This window comes from Ranitomeya imitator, chromosome 4 (genome assembly GCF_032444005.1).
Source record: "Ranitomeya imitator isolate aRanImi1 chromosome 4, aRanImi1.pri, whole genome shotgun sequence".
NCBI lineage: Eukaryota > Metazoa > Chordata > Amphibia > Anura > Dendrobatidae > Ranitomeya > Ranitomeya imitator.
Window position 1 is genome coordinate 665,693,674 of NC_091285.1, and position 21,468 is coordinate 665,715,141.

At 41.7% G+C, this 21,468-nt stretch overlaps 1 protein-coding gene across 1 annotated transcript; it reads left to right on the top strand.

Moving 5' to 3' along the window:
* Window positions 1–736: 736 nt before the first annotated feature.
* On the top strand, window positions 737–20,004 carry C4H19orf38 (chromosome 4 C19orf38 homolog). The gene is made up of 8 exons (XM_069767127.1): window positions 737–827; window positions 2,764–2,799; window positions 11,293–11,595; window positions 13,993–14,079; window positions 14,755–14,779; window positions 18,177–18,217; window positions 18,446–18,483; window positions 19,501–20,004. The coding sequence occupies exons 1-8, from the start codon at window positions 806–808 to the stop codon at window positions 19,603–19,605; spliced, it is 657 nt and encodes a 218-aa protein (XP_069623228.1). The 5' UTR covers window positions 737–805; the 3' UTR covers window positions 19,606–20,004.
* The last annotated feature ends 1,464 nt before the right edge of the window (window positions 20,005–21,468 follow it).

The window sequence follows — 21,468 nt, forward strand, 5'->3', positions numbered from 1 at the left end:
CCTATGGAAAATGGTGTTCCGGGCGCAGAACCCGAAGATCCTGAGTCAGGGATACCTGCTATAGGGGTTGCCAACCTAGAGACAGAGTGTAACCCCGATAGGTTCCCCCTAGAGGTTGTGGCAGGAGACCCCACCGATCCCTGAGCTGGAAATGTCCCCTGGTAAGTTTGGGACAGTTTGGTTCCAGGGTCCCACGCAGAGAGCCCGGAGGAACCAGGAATGTGTGGTTACGGAGGTGGACTGGCGTGTCTATCGGCAGCAATCCGTAGGATATTGTGTGCTGGGTTTTTTTTTGTGAGTTGAACATTAAAGAGACTTTTGTTTTGAACTTTGCTGGGTCACTGCCTCATTAGTGCATAGTGTGCTACCGCGGCACTACAATATATAGTGTAATTAGTGATAAGGAAAGAAATAATATAAAATCTAAAAAAAAATCTATAAAAAAATATTGATTGTTGCCATATTTATGAAGAAAATATACACAAGTAAATGCGCAAAAAATACTGATAAAAAGTATTGATAATTCCATAATACAAAACTTGAAAGTAAAAGAACAATTGAAAGAAAAATGCAAATGAAAACATGAATTCATGTTAAGTAAGAGAAACCCATGCAGAGGGTGAGAAGGGCTTTCTGGTACAGTGGGTGCCCTCGTGGTGGCGCCGCCTATGTGGTATTGTGTCAGACATATCGACGCCATTCTCCAAATCGTAGTTTCCTGATGAGTTTGTGGTCACCTATAGTTCCCTATTTCAGGGTGTGGTGACAAAGACATCAATAGTCACTTCTCAGCGACAGCAGAGCTATGGAGCTGCTGATATTTTTAGGTAAGGTTCTACACAGGGACCAGTTTATACTGGCTGTGACCAGTAAGGAGGTCGGAGGGACCAGTTTATACTGACTGTGACCAGTAAGGAGGTCGGAGGGACCAGTTTATTTTGGCTGTGACCACTAAGGAGGTCGGAAGGACCAGTTTATATTGGCTGTGACCAGTAAGGAGGACGGAGGGACCAGTTTATATTGGCTGTGACCACTAAGGAGGTCGGAGGGACCAGTTTATTTTGGCTGTGACCACTAAGGAGGTCGGAGGGACCAGTTTATATTGGCTGTGACCAGTAAGGAGGTCGGAGGGACCAGTTTATACTGGCTGTGACCAGTAAGGAGGTCGGAGGGACCAGTTTATATTGACTATGACCAGTAAGGAGGTCGGAGGGACCAGTTTATATTGACTATGACCAGTAAGGAGGTCGGAGGGACCAGTTTATACTGGCTGTGACCAGTAAGGAGGTCGGAGGGACCAGTTTATATTGACTATGACCAGTAAGGAGGTCGGAGGGACTAGTTTATATTGACTATGACCAGTAAGGAGGTCGGAGGGACCAGATTATATTGGCTGTGACCAGTAAGGAGGTCGGAGGGACCAGTTTATATTGGCTGTGACCAGTAAGGAGGTCGGAGGGACCAGTTTATATTGACTATGACCAGTAAGGAGGTCGGAGGGACCAGTTTATATTGACTATGACCAGTAAGGAGGTCGGAGGGACTAGTTTATATTGACTATGACCAGTAAGGAGGTCGGAGGGACCAGATTATATTGGCTGTGACCAGTAAGGAGGTCGGAGGGACCAGTTTATATTGGCTGTGACCAGTAAGGAGGTCGGAGTGACCAGTTTATATTGACTATGACCAGTAAGGAGGTCGGAGGGACCAGTTTATACTGGCTGTGACCAGTAAGGAGGTCGGAGGGACCAGTTTATATTGACTATGACCTGTAAGGAGGTCGGAGGGACCAGTTTATATTGGCTGTGACCAGTAAGGAGGTCGGAGGGACCAGTTTATATTGACTATGACCTGTAAGGAGGTCGGAGGGACCAGTTTATATTGACTATGACCAGTAAGGAGGTCGGAGGGACCAGTTTATATTGACTATGACCTGTAAGGAGGTCGGAGGGACCAGTTTATACTGACTGTGACCAGTAAGGAGGTCGGAGGGACCAGTTTATTTTGGCTGTGACCACTAAGGAGGTCGGAAGGACCAGTTTATATTGGCTGTGACCAGTAAGGAGGTCGGAGGGACCAGTTTATATTGACTATGACCAGTAAGGAGGTCGGAGGGACCAGTTTATACTGGCTGTGACCAGTAAGGAGGTCGGAGGGACCAGTTTATATTGACTATGACCTGTAAGGAGGTCGGAGGGACCAGTTTATATTGGCTGTGACCAGTAAGGAGGTCGGAGGGACCAGTTTATATTGGCTGTGACCAGTAAGGAGGTCGGAGTGACCAGTTTATATTGACTGTGACCAGTAAGGAGGTTGGAGGGACTAGGTGAGGTTATGTGGTGTACAGTGGGAAGTAATGACTCGGCCATATTATCTCGCTTGTGGTAGGATGGTGGGATGAGTAGTATTTCTGTTCTGTGATGAGTGGCAGCATTGGGCTATGATTTATTACACCGATATGGATGGCACGTATGTACCCCAGCTGGTAATATATGGGTAAGAGGGAGGCCTGGGTGTTATATTCCCTGACATATACTGGTTTGTACTATCTCTGGGTGTCTGGGCCTCTTATAGCAGCTGGATATTACCGTCACCTGTGGCTGAGTAGCCCGTGTGGTCCGCAGCCCTAGGGCCACAGGCACTAATACCACTGCAACCTCATTTACTGCACTGCTGCGTTACATGTGTGTATAAGACTTGATTGTGAAAAAAGTGATACCTCTGTGATCGGCATCAGATTATATACTTCTGTTCTTCCTTCAGGGCTGATTGTGATGGAGCTGCTCGCGGTGACCTCAGGTAAGATCTGGGACATAACTAAACACATGTCATTGTTGGCCATAAATAATCTAGCGATAGAGAATTTGCCGCTGATGGAGAAAGGGAGAAGCTGACGGATCTTAGGATTTTCCCAACCTTTATAACTGTGTAACTTGAAACAGGGGCCCGGAGTCGGCGGGGTTTATGTTTTGGGTATGAATGTTAGTACGGGACGTGGGGATCAATAGAGGAGGATAATTGTGCACCATATAAGGGGGAATGTGGATTGTTTGGGTATATATTCCAGTTTGTAGTCTGGTTAGGTGACTGTGTGGTGAAAGATCAACATAGGTGACATCTCACAACCACAGTCTTCTAACCACGCGGGTCCTGCCCATATTGTGTGTGGAGTTATTTCGAAAAGTTCCGGAAGAGGCAATAGGGTTCCTGCACACGTAGATAACATTCAGATCCACAAGAAGGCACAGAATGGTGGATGTAGGATGAGGACCTATAATACAATACATATCGTATATATACAGTATTATACTCCAGAGCTGCACTCACTATTCTGCTGGTGCAGTCACTGTGTACATACATTACATTACTGAACCTGAGTTACATCCTGTATTATACCCCAGAGCTGCACTCACTATTCTGCTGGTGCAGTCACTGTGTGCATACATTACATTACTGATCCTGAGTTACATCCTGTATTATACCCCAGAGCTGCACTCACTATTCGGCTGGTGCAGTCACTGTGTACATACATTACATTACTGATCCTGAGTTACATCCGGTATTATACCCCAGAGCTGCACTCACTATTCTGCTGGTGCAGTCACTGTGTATATACATTACATTACTGATCCTGAGTTACATTCTGTATTATACTCCAGAGCTGCACTCACTATTCTGCTGGTGCAGTCACTGTGTACATACATTACATTACTGATCCTGAGTTACATCCTGTATTATACTCCAGAGCTGCACTCACTATTCTGCTGGTGCAGTCACTGTGTACATACATTACATTACTGATCCTGAGTTACATCCGGTATTATACCCCAGAGCTGCACTCACTATTCTGCTGGTGCAGTCACTGTGTATATACATTACATTACTGATCCTGAGTTACATTCTGTATTATACTCCAGAGCTGCACTCACTATTCTGCTGGTGCAGTCACTGTGTACATACATTACATTACTGATCCTGAGTTACATCCTGTATTATACTCCAGAGCTGCACTCACTATTCTACTGGTGCAGTCACTGTGTACATACATTACTGATCCTGAGTTATATCCTGTATTATACTCCAGAGCTGCACTCACTATTCTGCTGGTGCAGTCACTGTGTACATACATTACATTACTAATCCTGAGTTACATCCTGTATTATACTCCAGAGCTGCACTCACTATTCTGCTGGTACAGTCACTGTGTACATACATTACATTACTGATCCTGAGTTACATCCTGTGTTATACTCCAGAGCTGCACTCACTATTCTGCTGGTGTAGTCACTGTGTACATACATTACATTACTGATCCTGAGTTACATCCTGTATTATACCCCAGAGCTGCACTCACTATTCTGCTGGTGCAGTCACTGTGTACATACCTTACATTACTGATCCTTAGATACATCCTGTATTATACCCCAGAGCTGCACTCACTATTCTGCTGGTGCAGTCACTGTGTACATACATTACATTACTGATCATGAGTTACATCCTGTATTATACCCCAGAGCTGCACTCACTATTCTGCTGGTGCAGTCACTGTATACATACATTACATTACTGGTCCTGAGTTACATCCTGTATTATACCCCAGAGCTGCACTCACTATTCTGCTGGTGCAGTCACTGTGTACATACATTACATTACTGATCCTGAGTTACATCCTGTATTATACCCCAGAGCTGCACTCACTATTCTGCTGGTGCAGTCACTGTGTACATACATTACATTACTGATCCTGAGTTACATCCTGTATTATACTCCAGAGCTGCACTCACTATTCTGCTGGTGCAGTCACTGTGTACATACATTACATTACTGATCCTGAATTACATCCTGTATTATACTCCAGAGCTGCACTCGCTATTCTGCTGGTGCAGTCACTGTGTACATACATTACATTACTGATCCTGAGTTACATCCTGTATTATACTCCAGAGCTGCACTCACTATTCTGCTGGTGCAGTCACTGTGTACATACATTACATTACTGATCCAGAGTTACATCCTGTATTATACTCCAGAGCTGCACTCACTATTCTGCTGGTGCAGTCACTGTGTACATACATTACATTACTGATCCTGAGTTACATCCGGTATTATACCCCAGAGCTGCACTCACTATTCTGCTGGTGCAGTCACTGTGTATATACATTACATTACTGATCCTGAGTTACATTCTGTATTATACTCCAGAGCTGCACTCACTATTCTGCTGGTGCAGTCACTGTGTACATACATTACATTACTGATCCTGAGTTACATCCTGTATTATACTCCAGAGCTGCACTCGCTATTCTGCTGGTGCAGTCACTGTGTACATACATTACATTACTGATCCAGAGTTACATCCTGTATTATACTCCAGAGCTGCACTCGCTATTCTGCTGGTGCAGTCACTGTGTACATACATTACATTACTGATCCTGAGTTACATCCTGTATTATACCCCAGAGCTGCACTCCCTATTCTGCTGGTGCAGTCACTGTGTACATACATTACATTACTGATCCTTAGATACATCCTGTATTATACCCCAGAGCTGCACTCACTATTCTGCTGGTGCAGTCACTGTGTACATACATTACATTACTGATCATGAGTTACATCCTGTATTATACCCCAGAGCTGCACTCACTATTCTGCTGGTGCAGTCACTGTATACATACATTACATTACTGATCCTGAGTTACATCCTGTATTATACCCCAGAGCTGCACTCACTATTCTGCTGGTGCAGTCACTGTGTACATACATTACATTACTGATCCTGAGTTACATCCTGTATTATACCCCAGAGCTGCACTCACTATTCTGCTGGTGCAGTCACTGTGTACATACATTACATTACTGATCCTTAGATACATCCTGTATTATACCCCAGAGCTGCACTCACTATTCTGCTGGTGCAGTCACTGTGTACATACATTACATTACTGATCATGAGTTACATCCTGTATTATACCCCAGAGCTGCACTCACTATTCTGCTGGTGCAGTCACTGTATACATACATTACATTACTGATCCTGAGTTACATCCTGTATTATACCCCAGAGCTGCACTCACTATTCTGCTGGTGCAGTCACTGTGTACATACATTACATTTCTGATCCAGAGTTACATCCTGTATTATACCCCAGAGCTGCACTCACTATTCTGCTGGTGCAGTCACTGTGTACATACATTACATTACTGATCCTGAGTTACATCCTGTATTATACTCCAGAGCTGCACTCACTATTCTGCTGGTGCAGTCACTGTGTACATACATTACATTACTGATCCTGAGTTACCTCCTGTATTATACCCCAGAGCTGCACTCACTATTCTGCTGGTGCAGTCACTGTATACATACATTACATTACTGATCCTGAGTTACATCCTGTATTATACCCCAGAGCTGCACTCACTATTCTGCTGGTGCAGTCACTGTGTACATACATTACATTACTGATCCAGAGTTACATCCTGTATTATACCCCAGAGCTGCACTCACTATTCTGCTGGTGCAGTCACTGTGTACATACATTACATTACTGATCCTGAGTTACATCCTGTATTATACTCCAGAGCTGCACTCGCTATTCTGCTGGTGCAGTCACTGTGTACATACATTACATTACTGATCCTGAGTTACATCCTGTATTATACTCCAGAGCTGCACTCGCTATTCTGCTGGTGCAGTCACTGTGTACATACATTACATTACTGATCCTGAGTTACATCCTGTATTATACTCCAGAGCTGCACTCACTATTCTGCTGGTGCAGTCACTGTGTACATACATTACATTACTGATCCTGAGTTACCTCCTGTATTATACCCCAGAGCTGCACTCACTATTCTGCTGGTGCAGTCACTGTATACATACATTACATTACTGATCCTGAGTTACATCCTGTATTATACCCCAGAGCTGCACTCACTATTCTGCTGGTGCAGTCACTGTGTACATACATTACATTACTGATCCAGAGTTACATCCTGTATTATACCCCAGAGCTGCACTCACTATTCTGCTGGTGCAGTCACTGTGTACATACATTACATTACTGATCCTGAGTTACATCCTGTATTATACTCCAGAGCTGCACTCGCTATTCTGCTGGTGCAGTCACTGTGTACATACATTACATTACTGATCCTGAGTTACATCCTGTATTATACTCCAGAGCTGCACTCGCTATTCTGCTGGTGCAGTCACTGTGTACATACATTACATTACTGATCCTGAGTTACATCCTGTATTATACTCCAGAGCTGCACTCGCTATTCTGCTGGTGCAGTCACTGTGTACATACATTACATTACTGATCCTGAGTTACATCCTGTATTATACTCCAGAGCTGCACTCGCTATTCTGCTGGTGCAGTCACTGTGTACATACATTACATTACTGATCCTGAGTTACATCCTGTATTATACCCCAGAGCTGCACTCACTATTCTGCTGGTGCAGTCACTGTGTACATACATTACATTACTGATCCTGAGTTACCTCCTGTATTATACCCCAGAGCTGCACTCACTATTCTGCTGGTGCAGTCACTGTGTATATACATTACATTACTGATCCTAAGTTACATCCTGTATTATACCCCAGAGCTGCACTCACTATTCTGCTGGTGCAGTCACTGTGTACATACATTACATTACTGATCCTGAGTTACATCCTGTATTACACCCCAGAGCTGCACTCACTATTCTGCTGGTGCAGTCACTGTGTACATACATTACATTACTGATCCTGAGTTACATCCTGTATTATACTCCAGAGCTGCACTCGCTATTCTGCTGGTGCAGTCACTGTGTACATACATTACATTACTGATCCTGAGTTACATCCTGTATTATACTCCAGAGCTGCACTCACTATTCTGCTGGTGCAGTCACTGTGTACATACATTACTGATCCTGAGTTACATCCTGTATTATACTCCAGAGCTGCACTCACTATTCTGCTGGTGCAGTCACTGTGTACATACATTACATTACTGATCCTGAGTTACATCCTGTATTATACTCCAGAGCTGCACTCGCTATTCTGCTGGTGCAGTCACTGTGTACATACATTACATTACTGATCCTGAGTTACATCCTGTATTATACTCCAGAGCTGCACTCACTATTCTGCTGGTGCAGTCACTGTGTATATACATTACATTACTGATCCTGAGTTACCTCCTGTATTATACCCCAGAGCTGCACTCACTATTCTGCTGGTGCAGTCACTGTGTACATACATTACATTACTGATCCTGAGTTACATCCTGTATTATACCCCAGAGCTGCACTCACTATTCTGCTGGTGCAGTCACTGTGTACATACATTACATTACTGATCCTGAGTTACATCCTGTATTATACTCCAGAGCTGCACTCACTATTCTGCTGGTGCAGTCACTGTGTACATACATTACATTACTGATCCTGAGTTACATCCTGTATTATACCCCAGAGCTGCACTCACTATTCTGCTGGTGCAGTCACTGTGTACATACATTACATTACTGATCCTGAGTTACATCCTGTATTATACCCCAGAGCTGCACTCACTATTCTGCTGGTGCAGTCACTGTGTACATACATTACATTACTGATCCTGAGTTACATCCTGTATTATACCCCAGAGCTGCACTCACTATTCTGCTGGTGCAGTCTCTGTGTACATACATTACATTACTGATCCTGAGTTACATCCTGTATTATATCCCAGAGCTGCACTCACTATTCTGCTGGTGCAGTCACTGTGTACATACATTACATTACTGATCCTGAGTTACATCCTGTATTATACCCCAGAGCTGCACTCACTATTCTGCTGGTGCAGTCACTGTGTACATACATTACATTACTGATCCTGAGTTACATCCTGTATTATACCCCAGAGCTGCACTCACTATTCTGCTGGTGCAGTCACTGTGTACATACATTACATTACTGATCCTGAGTTACATCCTGTATTATACCCCAGAGCTGCACTCACTATTCTGCTGGTGCAGTCTCTGTGTACATACATTACATTACTGATCCTGAGTTACATCCTGTATTATATCCCAGAGCTGCACTCACTATTCTGCTGGTGCAGTCACTGTGTACATACATTACATTACTGATCCTGAGTTACATCCTGTATTATACCCCAGAGCTGCACTCACTATTCTGCTGGTGCAGTCACTGTGTACATACATTACATTACTGATCCTGAGTTACATCCTGTATTATACCCCAGAGCTGCACTCACTATTCTGCTGGTGCAGTCACTGTGTACATACATTACATTACTGATCCTGAGTTACATCCTGTATTATACTCCAGAGCTGCACTCGCTATTCTGCTGGTGCAGTCACTGTGTACATACATTACATTACTGATCCTGAGTTACATCCTGTATTATACTCCAGAGCTGCACTCGCTATTCTGCTGGTGCAGTCACTGTGTACATACATTACATTACTGATCCTGAGTTACATCCTGTATTATACCCCAGAGCTGCACTCACTATTCTGCTGGTGCAGTCACTGTGTACATACATTACATTACTGATCCTGAGTTACCTCCTGTATTATACCCCAGAGCTGCACTCACTATTCTGCTGGTGCAGTCACTGTGTATATACATTACATTACTGATCCTAAGTTACATCCTGTATTATACCCCAGAGCTGCACTCACTATTCTGCTGGTGCAGTCACTGTGTACATGCATTACATTACTGATCCTGAGTTACATCCTGTATTACACCCCAGAGCTGCACTCACTATTCTGCTGGTGCAGTCACTGTGTACATACATTACATTACTGATCCTGAGTTACATCCTGTATTATACTCCAGAGCTGCACTCGCTATTCTGCTGGTGCAGTCACTGTGTACATACATTACATTACTGATCCTGAGTTACATCCTGTATTATACTCCAGAGCTGCACTCACTATTCTGCTGGTGCAGTCACTGTGTACATACATTACTGATCCTGAGTTACATCCTGTATTATACTCCAGAGCTGCACTCACTATTCTGCTGGTGCAGTCACTGTGTACATACATTACATTACTGATCCTGAGTTACATCCTGTATTATACTCCAGAGCTGCACTCGCTATTCTGCTGGTGCAGTCACTGTGTACATACATTACATTACTGATCCTGAGTTACATCCTGTATTATACTCCAGAGCTGCACTCACTATTCTGCTGGTGCAGTCACTGTGTATATACATTACATTACTGATCCTGAGTTACCTACTGTATTATACCCCAGAGCTGCACTCACTATTCTGCTGGTGCAGTCACTGTGTACATACATTACATTACTGATCCTGAGTTACATCCTGTATTATACCCCAGAGCTGCACTCACTATTCTGCTGGTGCAGTCACTGTGTACATACATTACATTACTGATCCTGAGTTACATCCTGTATTATACTCCAGAGCTGCACTCACTATTCTGCTGGTGCAGTCACTGTGTACATACATTACATTACTGATCCTGAGTTACATCCTGTATTATACCCCAGAGCTGCACTCACTATTCTGCTGGTGCAGTCACTGTGTACATACATTACATTACTGATCCTGAGTTACATCCTGTATTATACCCCAGAGCTGCACTCACTATTCTGCTGGTGCAGTCACTGTGTACATACATTACATTACTGATCCTGAGTTACATCCTGTATTATATCCCAGAGCTGCACTCACTATTCTGCTGGTGCAGTCACTGTGTACATACATTACATTACTGATCCTGAGTTACATCCTGTATTATACCCCAGAGCTGCACTCACTATTCTGCTGGTGCAGTCTCTGTGTACATACATTACATTACTGATCCTGAGTTACATCCTGTATTATATCCCAGAGCTGCACTCACTATTCTGCTGGTGCAGTCACTGTGTACATACATTACATTACTGATCCTGAGTTACATCCTGTATTATACCCCAGAGCTGCACTCACTATTCTGCTGGTGCAGTCACTGTGTACATACATTACATTACTGATCCTGAGTTACATCCTGTATTATACCCCAGAGCTGCACTCACTATTCTGCTGGTGCAGTCACTGTGTACATACATTACATTACTGATCCTGAGTTACATCCTGTATTATACTCCAGAGCTGCACTCAATATTCTACTGTTGCAGTCACTGTACACAAACGTTAATTACAGTATCCCTGAGCTGTGACATCATTGTGACTGCGTATTATGTAATTTAATTCAATATGTAAATTAAGTAAGTTGAGAACTGACCTGAAAATAATTTTCTATACACATCACACAGAAAATTTACCGCCACCACATCTATCCTTGATGACATCAGGAACCATCTATATGGGAGACACCGTGGAACTACAATGCGCAGCACCAGCGAATCACCCTGAAGGCACCTTCTACTTGTACTTAAACAGCACTGGACAATGTCTGCAGCAAAAAGCAGCTCCTGAGACAAAGAACATTGTGAAGTTCACTATCTCAAGCCCATACACCATGAAGTCTATGGAATATAGCTGTATGTACAAAAGCTATGTAGGGAGTGAGCTCCAGTTATCTGAAGTCAGTAATGTTCTCTCCCTGACTGTTAATGGTAAGTGCTCTGCCCCCTATGTACAAGCATTAATATAATATGGCCACTATGTACAAAAAAATAGCTACTATAATAATGTTCCCTGTGTACAAGAATATAACTACTATAATACTGCCCCCTATGTACAAGAATATAACTACTATAATACTGCCCCCATGTGCAAGATTATAACTACTATAATACTGCCCCTATGTACAAGAATATAACTACTATAATACTGTCTCCTATGTACAAGAATATAACTACTATAATACTACCCCTATGTACAAGAATATAACTACTATAATACTGCCCCCATGTGCAAGAATATAATTGCTATAATACTGCCCCTATGTACAAGAATATAACTACTATAATACTGCCCCTATGTACAAGAATATAACTACTATAATACTGCCCCTATGTACAAGAATATAACTACTACAATACTGCCCCTATGTACAAGAATATAACTACTATAATACTGTCTCCTATGTACAAGAATATAACTACTATAATACTACCCCTATGTACAAGAATATAACTACTATAATACTGCCCCTATGTACAAGAATATAACTACTATAATACTGCTCATATGTACAAGAATATAACTACTATAATACTGCCCCTATGTACAAGAATATAACTACTATAATACTGCTCATATTTACAAGAATATAACTACTATAATACTGCTCCTATGTACAAGAATATAGCTACTATAATACTGCCCCTATGTACAAGAATATAACTACTATAATACTGATCCTATGTACAAGAATATAACTACTATAATACTACCCCTATGTACAAGAATATAACTACTATAATACTGCTCCTATGTACAAGAATATAACTACTATAATACTGGCCCTATGTACAAGAATATGACTACTATAATATTGCTCCTATGTACAAGAATATAACTACTATAATACTGCTCCTATGTACAGGAATATAACTACTATAATACTGCTCCTATGTACAAGAATATAACTACTATAATACTACCCCCTATGTAGAAGAATATAACTACTATAATACTGCTCCTATGTACAGGAATATAACTACTATAATACTGCTCCTATGTACAAGAATATAACTACTATAATACTGCTCATATGTACAAGAATATAACTACTATAATACTGCCCCTATGTGCAAGAATATAACTACTATAATACTGCCCTTATGTACAAGAATATAACTACTATAATACTGCCCTTATGTACAAGAATATAACTACTATAATACTGCCCTTATGTACAAGAATATAGCTACTATAATACTGGCCCTATGTACAAGAATATAACTACTATAATACTGCCCTTATGTACAAGAATATAACTACTATAATACTGCCCCTATGTACAAGAATATAACTACTATAATACTGCCCCCTGTGTACAAGAATATAACTACTATAATACTGCCCTTATGTACAAGAATATAACTACTATAATACTGCCCCTATGTACAAGAATATAACTACTATAATACTGCTCCAATGTACAAGAATATAACTACTATAATAGTGCCCCTATGTACAAGAATATAACTACTATAATACTGCTCCTATGTACAAGAATATAACTACTATAATACTGCCTCCTATGTACAAGAATATAACTACTATAATACTGCCCCTATGTACAAGAATATAACTACTATAATACTGCTCCCTATGTACAAGAATATAACTACTATAATAGTGCCCCTATGTACAAGAATATAACTACTATAATACTGCTCCTATGTACAAGAATATAACTACTATAATACTGCCTCCTATGTACAAGAATATAACTACTATAATACTGCCCCTATGTACAAGAATATAACTACTATTAAAATGCCCCTCTCTATAAGAATACTTGAAAGAGTGTACAATTTATCATTTATCCTCCAGATAGGCGATTGATATCTTATCCTTTGAGGTGCCACCTAGTATAGAAACACGGGTTCTGTATCTCCAGTTTTAGAAGTGTGGCATCTAGCATGATGCAGTTGCTCCATGCATTGTGTATGGGAATGCCACAGATTGTCCAGTTCCGCACACGTAGCTGTAGAATGAGCTCCTGTATCGAACTTGGGATGAGAAGAACCAATAGCTCGTGTCTAGTTGTCGGTGAGGGCCATAACGGTGCAACCTTCAGTGGTCAGATATTTCTCGCTGTTCTAATTCTATGCATTATACCGTATGTCAGGCCGTGTAAATGATCAGATCTGTACAGATATCAGAGATTGTTATGTCCTTTCTCCCCTTTAGTCATAGCAGGGTATGAGCACAGGCCTAGTCCATGCTTGGATGTTGGATGGATGGATCTACGTATGGTGTACACGACCCAGAAATTCAGTGTTTTTGTATTTTTACAACCACCTAACGTGGTGAACGTTGTCCATGTTGTCTTACAGTTCCAGTGTGGGTCTTTGTCTTAGTCGGACTGGTTGGTCTTCTGATCCTCGTGGCTGCAGTGTTGGTGACCTACCTGGTGAGAAGAAGTAAGTAGATATAGTCTATCAACTGGTCTACAACGTAGGGGTTGGAGCAGCACTTGCTGGACATTGTCAACTACAAGGAACCTTTGATGAAGAGCCACAAAGACCGGGTGGGACCAGGCTTCTGATTTCTGCGGGCCCTTAGGTGACGCAGTCCCTCTTCCCATTCCATTTTTCCTCTTCTCCTTCCAAGAGTTAGACTTTTTTGACATTTTTCAGTGTAGAGGGATGTACCAGAGCTTGTTTTTTCTCCGTTGCGAGTTGCCGTTTTTATCATTACCATTTTGGAGGCCACATAACTTTCTCTTATTCTCTTATTATTCCATTTTTGGTTGGGAGGCAAAGTGACCAAAAAAAATTGGCTGGCTGTGTAGATGGTTATTATTAGTGTAGATGTTAGTGCATATTTGGGTTTTGAATTTGCCTATGGCATCTTTGTCCCTCGTTTTGTGGATTTTCTGCACCTTTCTTGACTTGTAGTTATGTATTTTTACATGTTTTATATATGACTTTAATAAATTGTTATTTTTATCTAGTACCATAGTGTGGATCATTTCATTTTTCTGGTCACACTGTATGTGAGGGACATATGTAAATTTTATGACAGTGGGTCTCCTCCAACTGCGATCTGCCTCCAGAGATGCATATTCTGTCTATAATCTGTGTCTTTTCTTACAGGTAAAAAGAAGAAAAAGGAACAAAGGTAAGAAAAGTTTTAAAGTGGCTTTTGTATATCAAAACTGTCTTTGTTTCCCATAGCAACCAATCAGCGCGCAGCTTACATATTCCGAAGGCAGTATAAAATATGAAAGCTGGGCTCTGATTGGTTTCTAGGGGAAACTAAGATCGTTGTTCTTTTATGACAGTTTTGATAAATGAGGCCCAAGTGTCATTATCCACTTCCGGTGTCACGGGGCTACCGTGACAGAGAGGTTCCAGAGAACCGCAGCGCTCTGGGCCTCGTTCACACACAGTGAACAGAAGCTCTTCACCTGTATTCTGACCTAGCTGCTATGTGCCAGCAGTGCAGGAGTTAACCTTATTGCTAAGTTGCTGAGAGCTGGGTCTCTCAGCTGAAGTGGATTTTGTAATCTGATCCTCTATATAGACCCAGTCCTGACTTCAGCTAGTGTCAGTGATCAGTTCTACTGCCTGGCTTGGAGGTTGAAGGAGCGTAGTGTTGGTGTTGGAGGTTTATTTACAGAGATTGGTGTCTGCAGTTTTGGTTGCATGTTAAACCTGTTTTCCTTCCTAGTTTATTCCTTCTCTTCCCTTCTCTGTGTTTCCTCTGTGGTTGTGTGAGCATTTGGTGAGTTTGAGACTTTTAGTTACCTTGTCTGTATACCCTGTTATTTGTTGTATTATTACACTGGTGCAGTCCACCTCCTTTAGGGGGAGAGGGGGACCCTGATAGGGCCTGCACAGGAGACAGGGATATGCTGGCGGCTCGGGCCTCCTAACCATCATAGTACCGAGATAAGGGAAAGCCAGGGTCCCATTTAAGTGGTAGGGACCGGTGCGGGTTCAAGTACGCCGTTCTGCCCCTTTATCGCCGTTTACGGCGTGACATCCGGTCTGTGATAACTGCCCGCATTGTGGAGACCGGGGGTGATCTCTCTATGTGTGTGTCTGGTGGTGTCCTTACGTGGAAAAAATAGGCACACAAGCTCCTTAAAAATGTACTTAAAGAGCTAGTGTAATTAGTGATGTCATCGCTACGCGCGTCCTGTATTTTGGACCGGTAATGTCATTTCTACAGTTGTGTCATGAATAGGTGATCTCTCGACACATGTCTTGCGGTATAGATGAGTAATAGCATGTCTGCAGATGTGTCTTGTTTTATGGATTGTTGGCTTCTTATGTTATGGATCGGTGATGTCATATCTGCCCATATCTTGAGTAATGGATACATGATGTCATCTCTACTTGTTTCTTATGTTATGGATCGGTGATGTCATCTCTGCCCATATCTTGAGTTATGGATCCATGATGTCATCTCTACTTGTTTCTTATGTTATGAGTCAGTGATGTCATCTCTGCACATATCTTGAGTTATGGATCGGTGATGTCATCTCTGCACATATCTTGAGTAATGGATCCATGATGTGATCTCTACTTGTTTCTTATGTTATGAGTCAGTGATGTCATCTCTGCACATATCTTGAGTTATGGATCCATGATGTCATCTCTGCCCATATCTTGAGTTATGGATCGGTGATGTCATCTCTGCCCATATCTTGAGTTATGGATCCATGATGTCATCTCTACTTGTTTCTTATGTTATGGATCGGTGATGTAATCTCTGCCCATATCTTGAGTTATGGATAGGTGATGTCATCTCTGCACATATCTTGAGTTATGGATCCATGATGTCATCTCTACTTGTTTCTTATGTTATGGATCGGTGATGTAATCTCTGCCCATATCTTGAGTTATGGATAGGTGATGTCATCTCTGCACATATCTTGAGTTATGGATCGGTGATGTCATCTCTGCACATATCTTGAGTTATGGATCGGTGATGTCATCTTTACATGTTTCTTATAGTACAGAATTGTAATGTCATCTCTACGTTTCTCATTTTATGGAGTTATGATGCAATATCCTGTGTTACGGTTTGGGTAGGTGTCCTCTTACCGAGTCTCATGTTGTGGATTAGTGATGTCATCTCTACTCATGTTTTGTTTCCCAGGTTGGTGACCTACTCTCTACAGATGTGTCTTATGTTATAAATTGTTCGTTACATGTTTCTTCTGTAAGGGATTGGTGATTTCATCTCTATCTGCGTTTTGAGTTGAGGATCCATGATGTCATCTCTTCATGATTCTTTTTTTGGGGATTTAGTGATGTCATCTCTACTCATGTTTTGTTTCCCAGGTTGGTGACCTACTCTCTACAGATGTGTCTTATGTTATAAATTGTTCGTTACATGTTTCTTCTGTAAGGGATTGGTGATTTCATCTCTATCTGCGTTTTGAGTTGAGGATCCATGATGTCATCTCTTCATGATTCTTTTTTTTTGGATTTAGTGATGACATCTCTACCTGTTTCTTATGTTTTTTTATTAGTAAAGAAATCTTGACATGTTTCTTATGGTATGGATTGGTGATTAGGAATGGGTTTACCAGCAAAAGTTCAGGTTCTGGTACCTGACCCAAACTTTTTAAAAAGTTCAGTTCGGGTACCAAAACAGTACCCAAACTTCCACCGGAACCCGAACCCCATTGAAAAGAAAAAAATATCTCTGTCTCTCCTCCGCGGACGTACCCATAACACTGCATCGGACTTCAGCAGAAAGTTCATGTTCGGTGTTCAGTCCGAAACAGTGACTGTTCGGTACAAATGGGTTCGCCCATCACTATTGGTGATGTCATCTCTACAGTTTTCTTATTTTATAAAGTGGTGATGTCATTTTTATATGCGTCTTGAGTTATATACTGCTGATGTCATCTCTACATGTCTCTTGTGTTATGGATTGGGGATGTCATCTTTATATGTTTCTTTCGTTATGGATTGGTGATGTCATCTTTATGTTTCTTATTTTATAAGGTGGTGATTTTATTTCTACATGTGTCTTGAGTTATGGATTGGTGATTTCTTGTATATATATGTCTTGTGTTATAGATCAGTGATGTCATCTTGCTATGTTTCTTATTTAATGGAATAATTATGTAATTTTTACATATGTCTTGAGATATGGATTGTTGATGTCATCCTTATATGTTTCTTTTGTTATGGATTGGTGATGTCATTTCTATACGTCTTGAGTTATGGATTGGTGATGTCATCTTAATATGTTTCTTTTGTTATGAATTGGTGATGTCATCTTTATATGTTTCTTTTGTTATGAATTGGTGATGTCATCACTACATGTTTCTCATTTTATAGAGCTGCAATATCATTTCTACATTCGAATTGTGTTTTTGCTATGTTTCTTATTTAACGGAGTCATGATGTCCCTTTTACATGTGTTATGGATTAGTAATGTACTCTCTTCCTACCTGCTTTATGGCATGTGAGGGAGGTTGGTGATACCCTTGATGCAGATGTGCCCTGCAGGATATATGAGTAACACTAAGGTTGTCTTTTCTGCTCTTCAGGGATAAAGAGTCGATCTGGATTGCCCAAGATATGACAAAAGGTCTTTATAAAAGTTTGGTTCCTGTAAATGTTTCTCTTTTTTCCGATCATCGCTCACATTTCATCATCTCAATGATCACAGACTCTGCAGTTCTGCTTCTTCCTCCCTCACGTTTCTTGCTTTTCCCCAGATCTTCTCTCCTTTCCTACATGTCTGCTATCCCTGCTTTTGAATAGTTTTTTTTTTGTTTTTTGAGATGCCTATGTAAGGTTTCATCTCTCTCCACAGAATGGCCAACTGGTAGCGATAACATGGTCTATAATTCGGTGAGTTATTAGTCTATCAGTATATAAACCCCAGTCCTTTGCAAGTAGACTTGATTACAAAATTATCCAACTGTTTTGTGTATACAGCCCCTAGGCAGACTTATGTGTATCTAAGCAAGCCCCATAGTGTAATGTGATCCTGAAGTCATGTGTTACTCTACTCTCTTAGACCACCAGGGATTAACATGTCCTATTCTCTAAAGCACCAAGAAGGCCGACATTAACCCTTCCTCTACTCAAAACACCTCCAAGGGAACTGGAGTTAACAATTCTACTTCTCTACACCACCGGCACAGCTGACATAAAATCAGTCATTACCCTAGACCACCAGGATTGCTCACATTAAGACAAATAAGGAAGTTGGCAATAGCTCATTTAATTCTCTAGACCACCAAGAAAGCTGACACTAACCCTTTCTTTACCCTAGACCATCATGGAAATTAACATATGCACATGTCTTGCCCGACAGGACAGCTGATATTGAATCAGTCACTCCCATAGACTACCACGAAAGATGGCATTAGCTCTTTTACTTTCCTGGACCACAAACACAGACGGAATTAACATTCTACTTCTTTAGACCACCAGGATCGCTGACATTAAATCAGTCACAAAACTAGATCACCAGGAAAAATAACATTAACTTTTGCATGGGGTGAAGAAATCCGTCCTGTGGTTCTTGTGTAATTATGCTAGACAACGAGACAAGCTAGTATTAGCTTATTTACTTCCCTACACCATCATGGAAGCTATAATGAACATTTCCATTTCTTTAGACCACCAGGATAGCTGACATTACATCAGACATGACCATAAACCACCAGGGAAGCTGACAATAGCGCCTTTACTTCCTTAGACTGCTAAGACGTTGATATTAATCAAAGCCCTAGACCACAGGGAATCTGGTGTTAATTCCTAGCCAAGACCACCGGAAAATTGGGAAAATTACTACTAAAACGTTCTACTGTAGAATGTTTCGTGACTAACTGACATGTATTTTCTTTCTCATTGGGTCAGAATTCCACCTCCAACATTGACACCTCACATGACTATCCGGGAAACATGGATTCTCGGACATATAGTGGGTCATTCTCACCATTCAGCACCTTCAGAGCCCCATAAGCCAGAAGCCTCCTCAGCTCTAGTAACAACTGTGACTTCCAACACTTGGAACCTCAACTATGGCCTCATGGTGGAAGAGTCCGAACGTAGTCCTCTGTGGTCAACACGCTGCAGAGCCGTTCTCTTATATCATCGTTTCCTATGCCGTAGTGCCTTCATCGTCTTCATAAATGGACCAAGTACAACGTATGGAACCCTTTATCTGAAAAATCTGTGTGTTTTTTGTGTTTTTGTTATCATAGACGTCAAATTTTTACATCATTCGTAAAAAAAAAAGAAGGTCAAGAACTGATGTCAGCTTCGATGTCCATCTCTGGGACTTCATTGGGTTTTTAGATCATCTAACAGGTGGCAGCTCATCTCCTATCCTGACCTCATAAACCCTCATCTTCTCATCGATTTCTGTCTACAGTCTCATGGCTTGTATCTATGATGTCTCAGTGTGAACATGGATCCATTACACAATAGATCACATTACTTTAGGAGACATAAATCATATTTTCACTCTCGTGGACAGTCGTGGTTGTAGTGGGTATAATGGGCGGCAACCTGGAGAAAAATGAGAGAAGGTGCCCAAGACAAGTCCTCTTTATTTCATACTCCAGCCATCCTATGATAGTAGATAGAAAAATACTGTAGATACAGTGGCTTGCGAAAGTATTCCCCATTGGCATTTGCCATGTTTTTCTACCTCTCAACCTGGAATTTAACAGGTTTCTTTAGGGTTTGCATCAGTTCATGTATAGAACATGCCTACAACTGTGAACACATTTGTTTTACTTTTTATTGTGAAGCAAACAACAAATAGGACAAAATAACTGAAAGCTTCAGTGTGCATAACTATTCACCCCCTAAAGTCGGTAGTTTGTAGCCTTCTTTTGCTGAAATTACAGCTATATGTCACTTTGGATAAGTAGCTATGAGCTTTCCATATCTTACCACTTGGAGTTTTGCCTATTCCTAAAGACAAAACTGCTCCAGCTCCTTCAAGTTAGATGGCTTCTTCTGGTGAACAGGAATCTTCAAGTCTGACCACAGATTCTCCATTGGATTAAGGTCTGGGCTCTGGCTCGGCCACACCAAAACATTTACATGTTTCCCTTTAAACCACTCGAGTGTTACTTTAGCAGTATGCTTTTGGGTCATTGTCTTGTTGGAAGGTGAACCACTGTCCCGGTCTCAATTTACTGACAGACTGAAACAGGTTTTGCTTAAGAATATCCTTGTATTTTGCACCATCCATCTTCTGCCACCACCACCATGTTTAACTGTGGGGATGGTGTTCTTGGGGTGATGAGCAGTGTTCGTTTGGTGCCAGACATTGCGTTTACCTTGGTAGCCAAAAAGTTCAATTTTGGTCTCATCTGTCCACAGCAGCTTCCTCCATACATTTGAGGAGTCTGCCACATGTCTTTTGGCAAACTCAAAACAAGCCTTACGATTTTTGTGTGTAAGTAAAGACTTTTTTTCTGCCCACTCTTTCATAAAGGTCACCTTTATGGAGAGTACGGTTTATTGTGGCCGTATGGACAGATACTCCAGTCTCTGATTGGAAACTCTACAGCTCCTTCAGGGTTAGGGCTCATACTCACTTGTGTGAAATACGGCCGAGTCTTGCATGGTAACACTCGGCTCTGCCGCCGCCACTTGGGAAAGGAGCGTGCAGCTCCATGTATTGCTATGCGACTGCACACTCCGCTCTGGAGTGCCATCGGCAGAGCCAGGTGTGAAATACTTAGAACTCCTAGAGTGAACCCGCAGATCCACGGCAACGTACCTCCCACGGGTGAGCTAGCCAGATAGACCACCTCCTATACAGGGAGCGTTAGGGGCAGGCCCGAGGGAGACTATCGCCACAGAAGC

Excerpts from the sequence above, each read along its gene's own strand:
- C4H19orf38 (XM_069767127.1), top strand. The coding sequence starts at position 806 with ATGGAGCTGCTGATATTTTTAG. Across the intron at positions 14,080-14,754 it reads GACCTACCTGGTGAGAAGAA|GTAAAAAGAAGAAAAAGGAA; the intron begins GTAAGTAGATAT and ends CTTTTCTTACAG. Across the intron at positions 14,780-18,176 it reads AAGAAGAAAAAGGAACAAAG|GGATAAAGAGTCGATCTGGA; the intron begins GTAAGAAAAGTT and ends TCTGCTCTTCAG.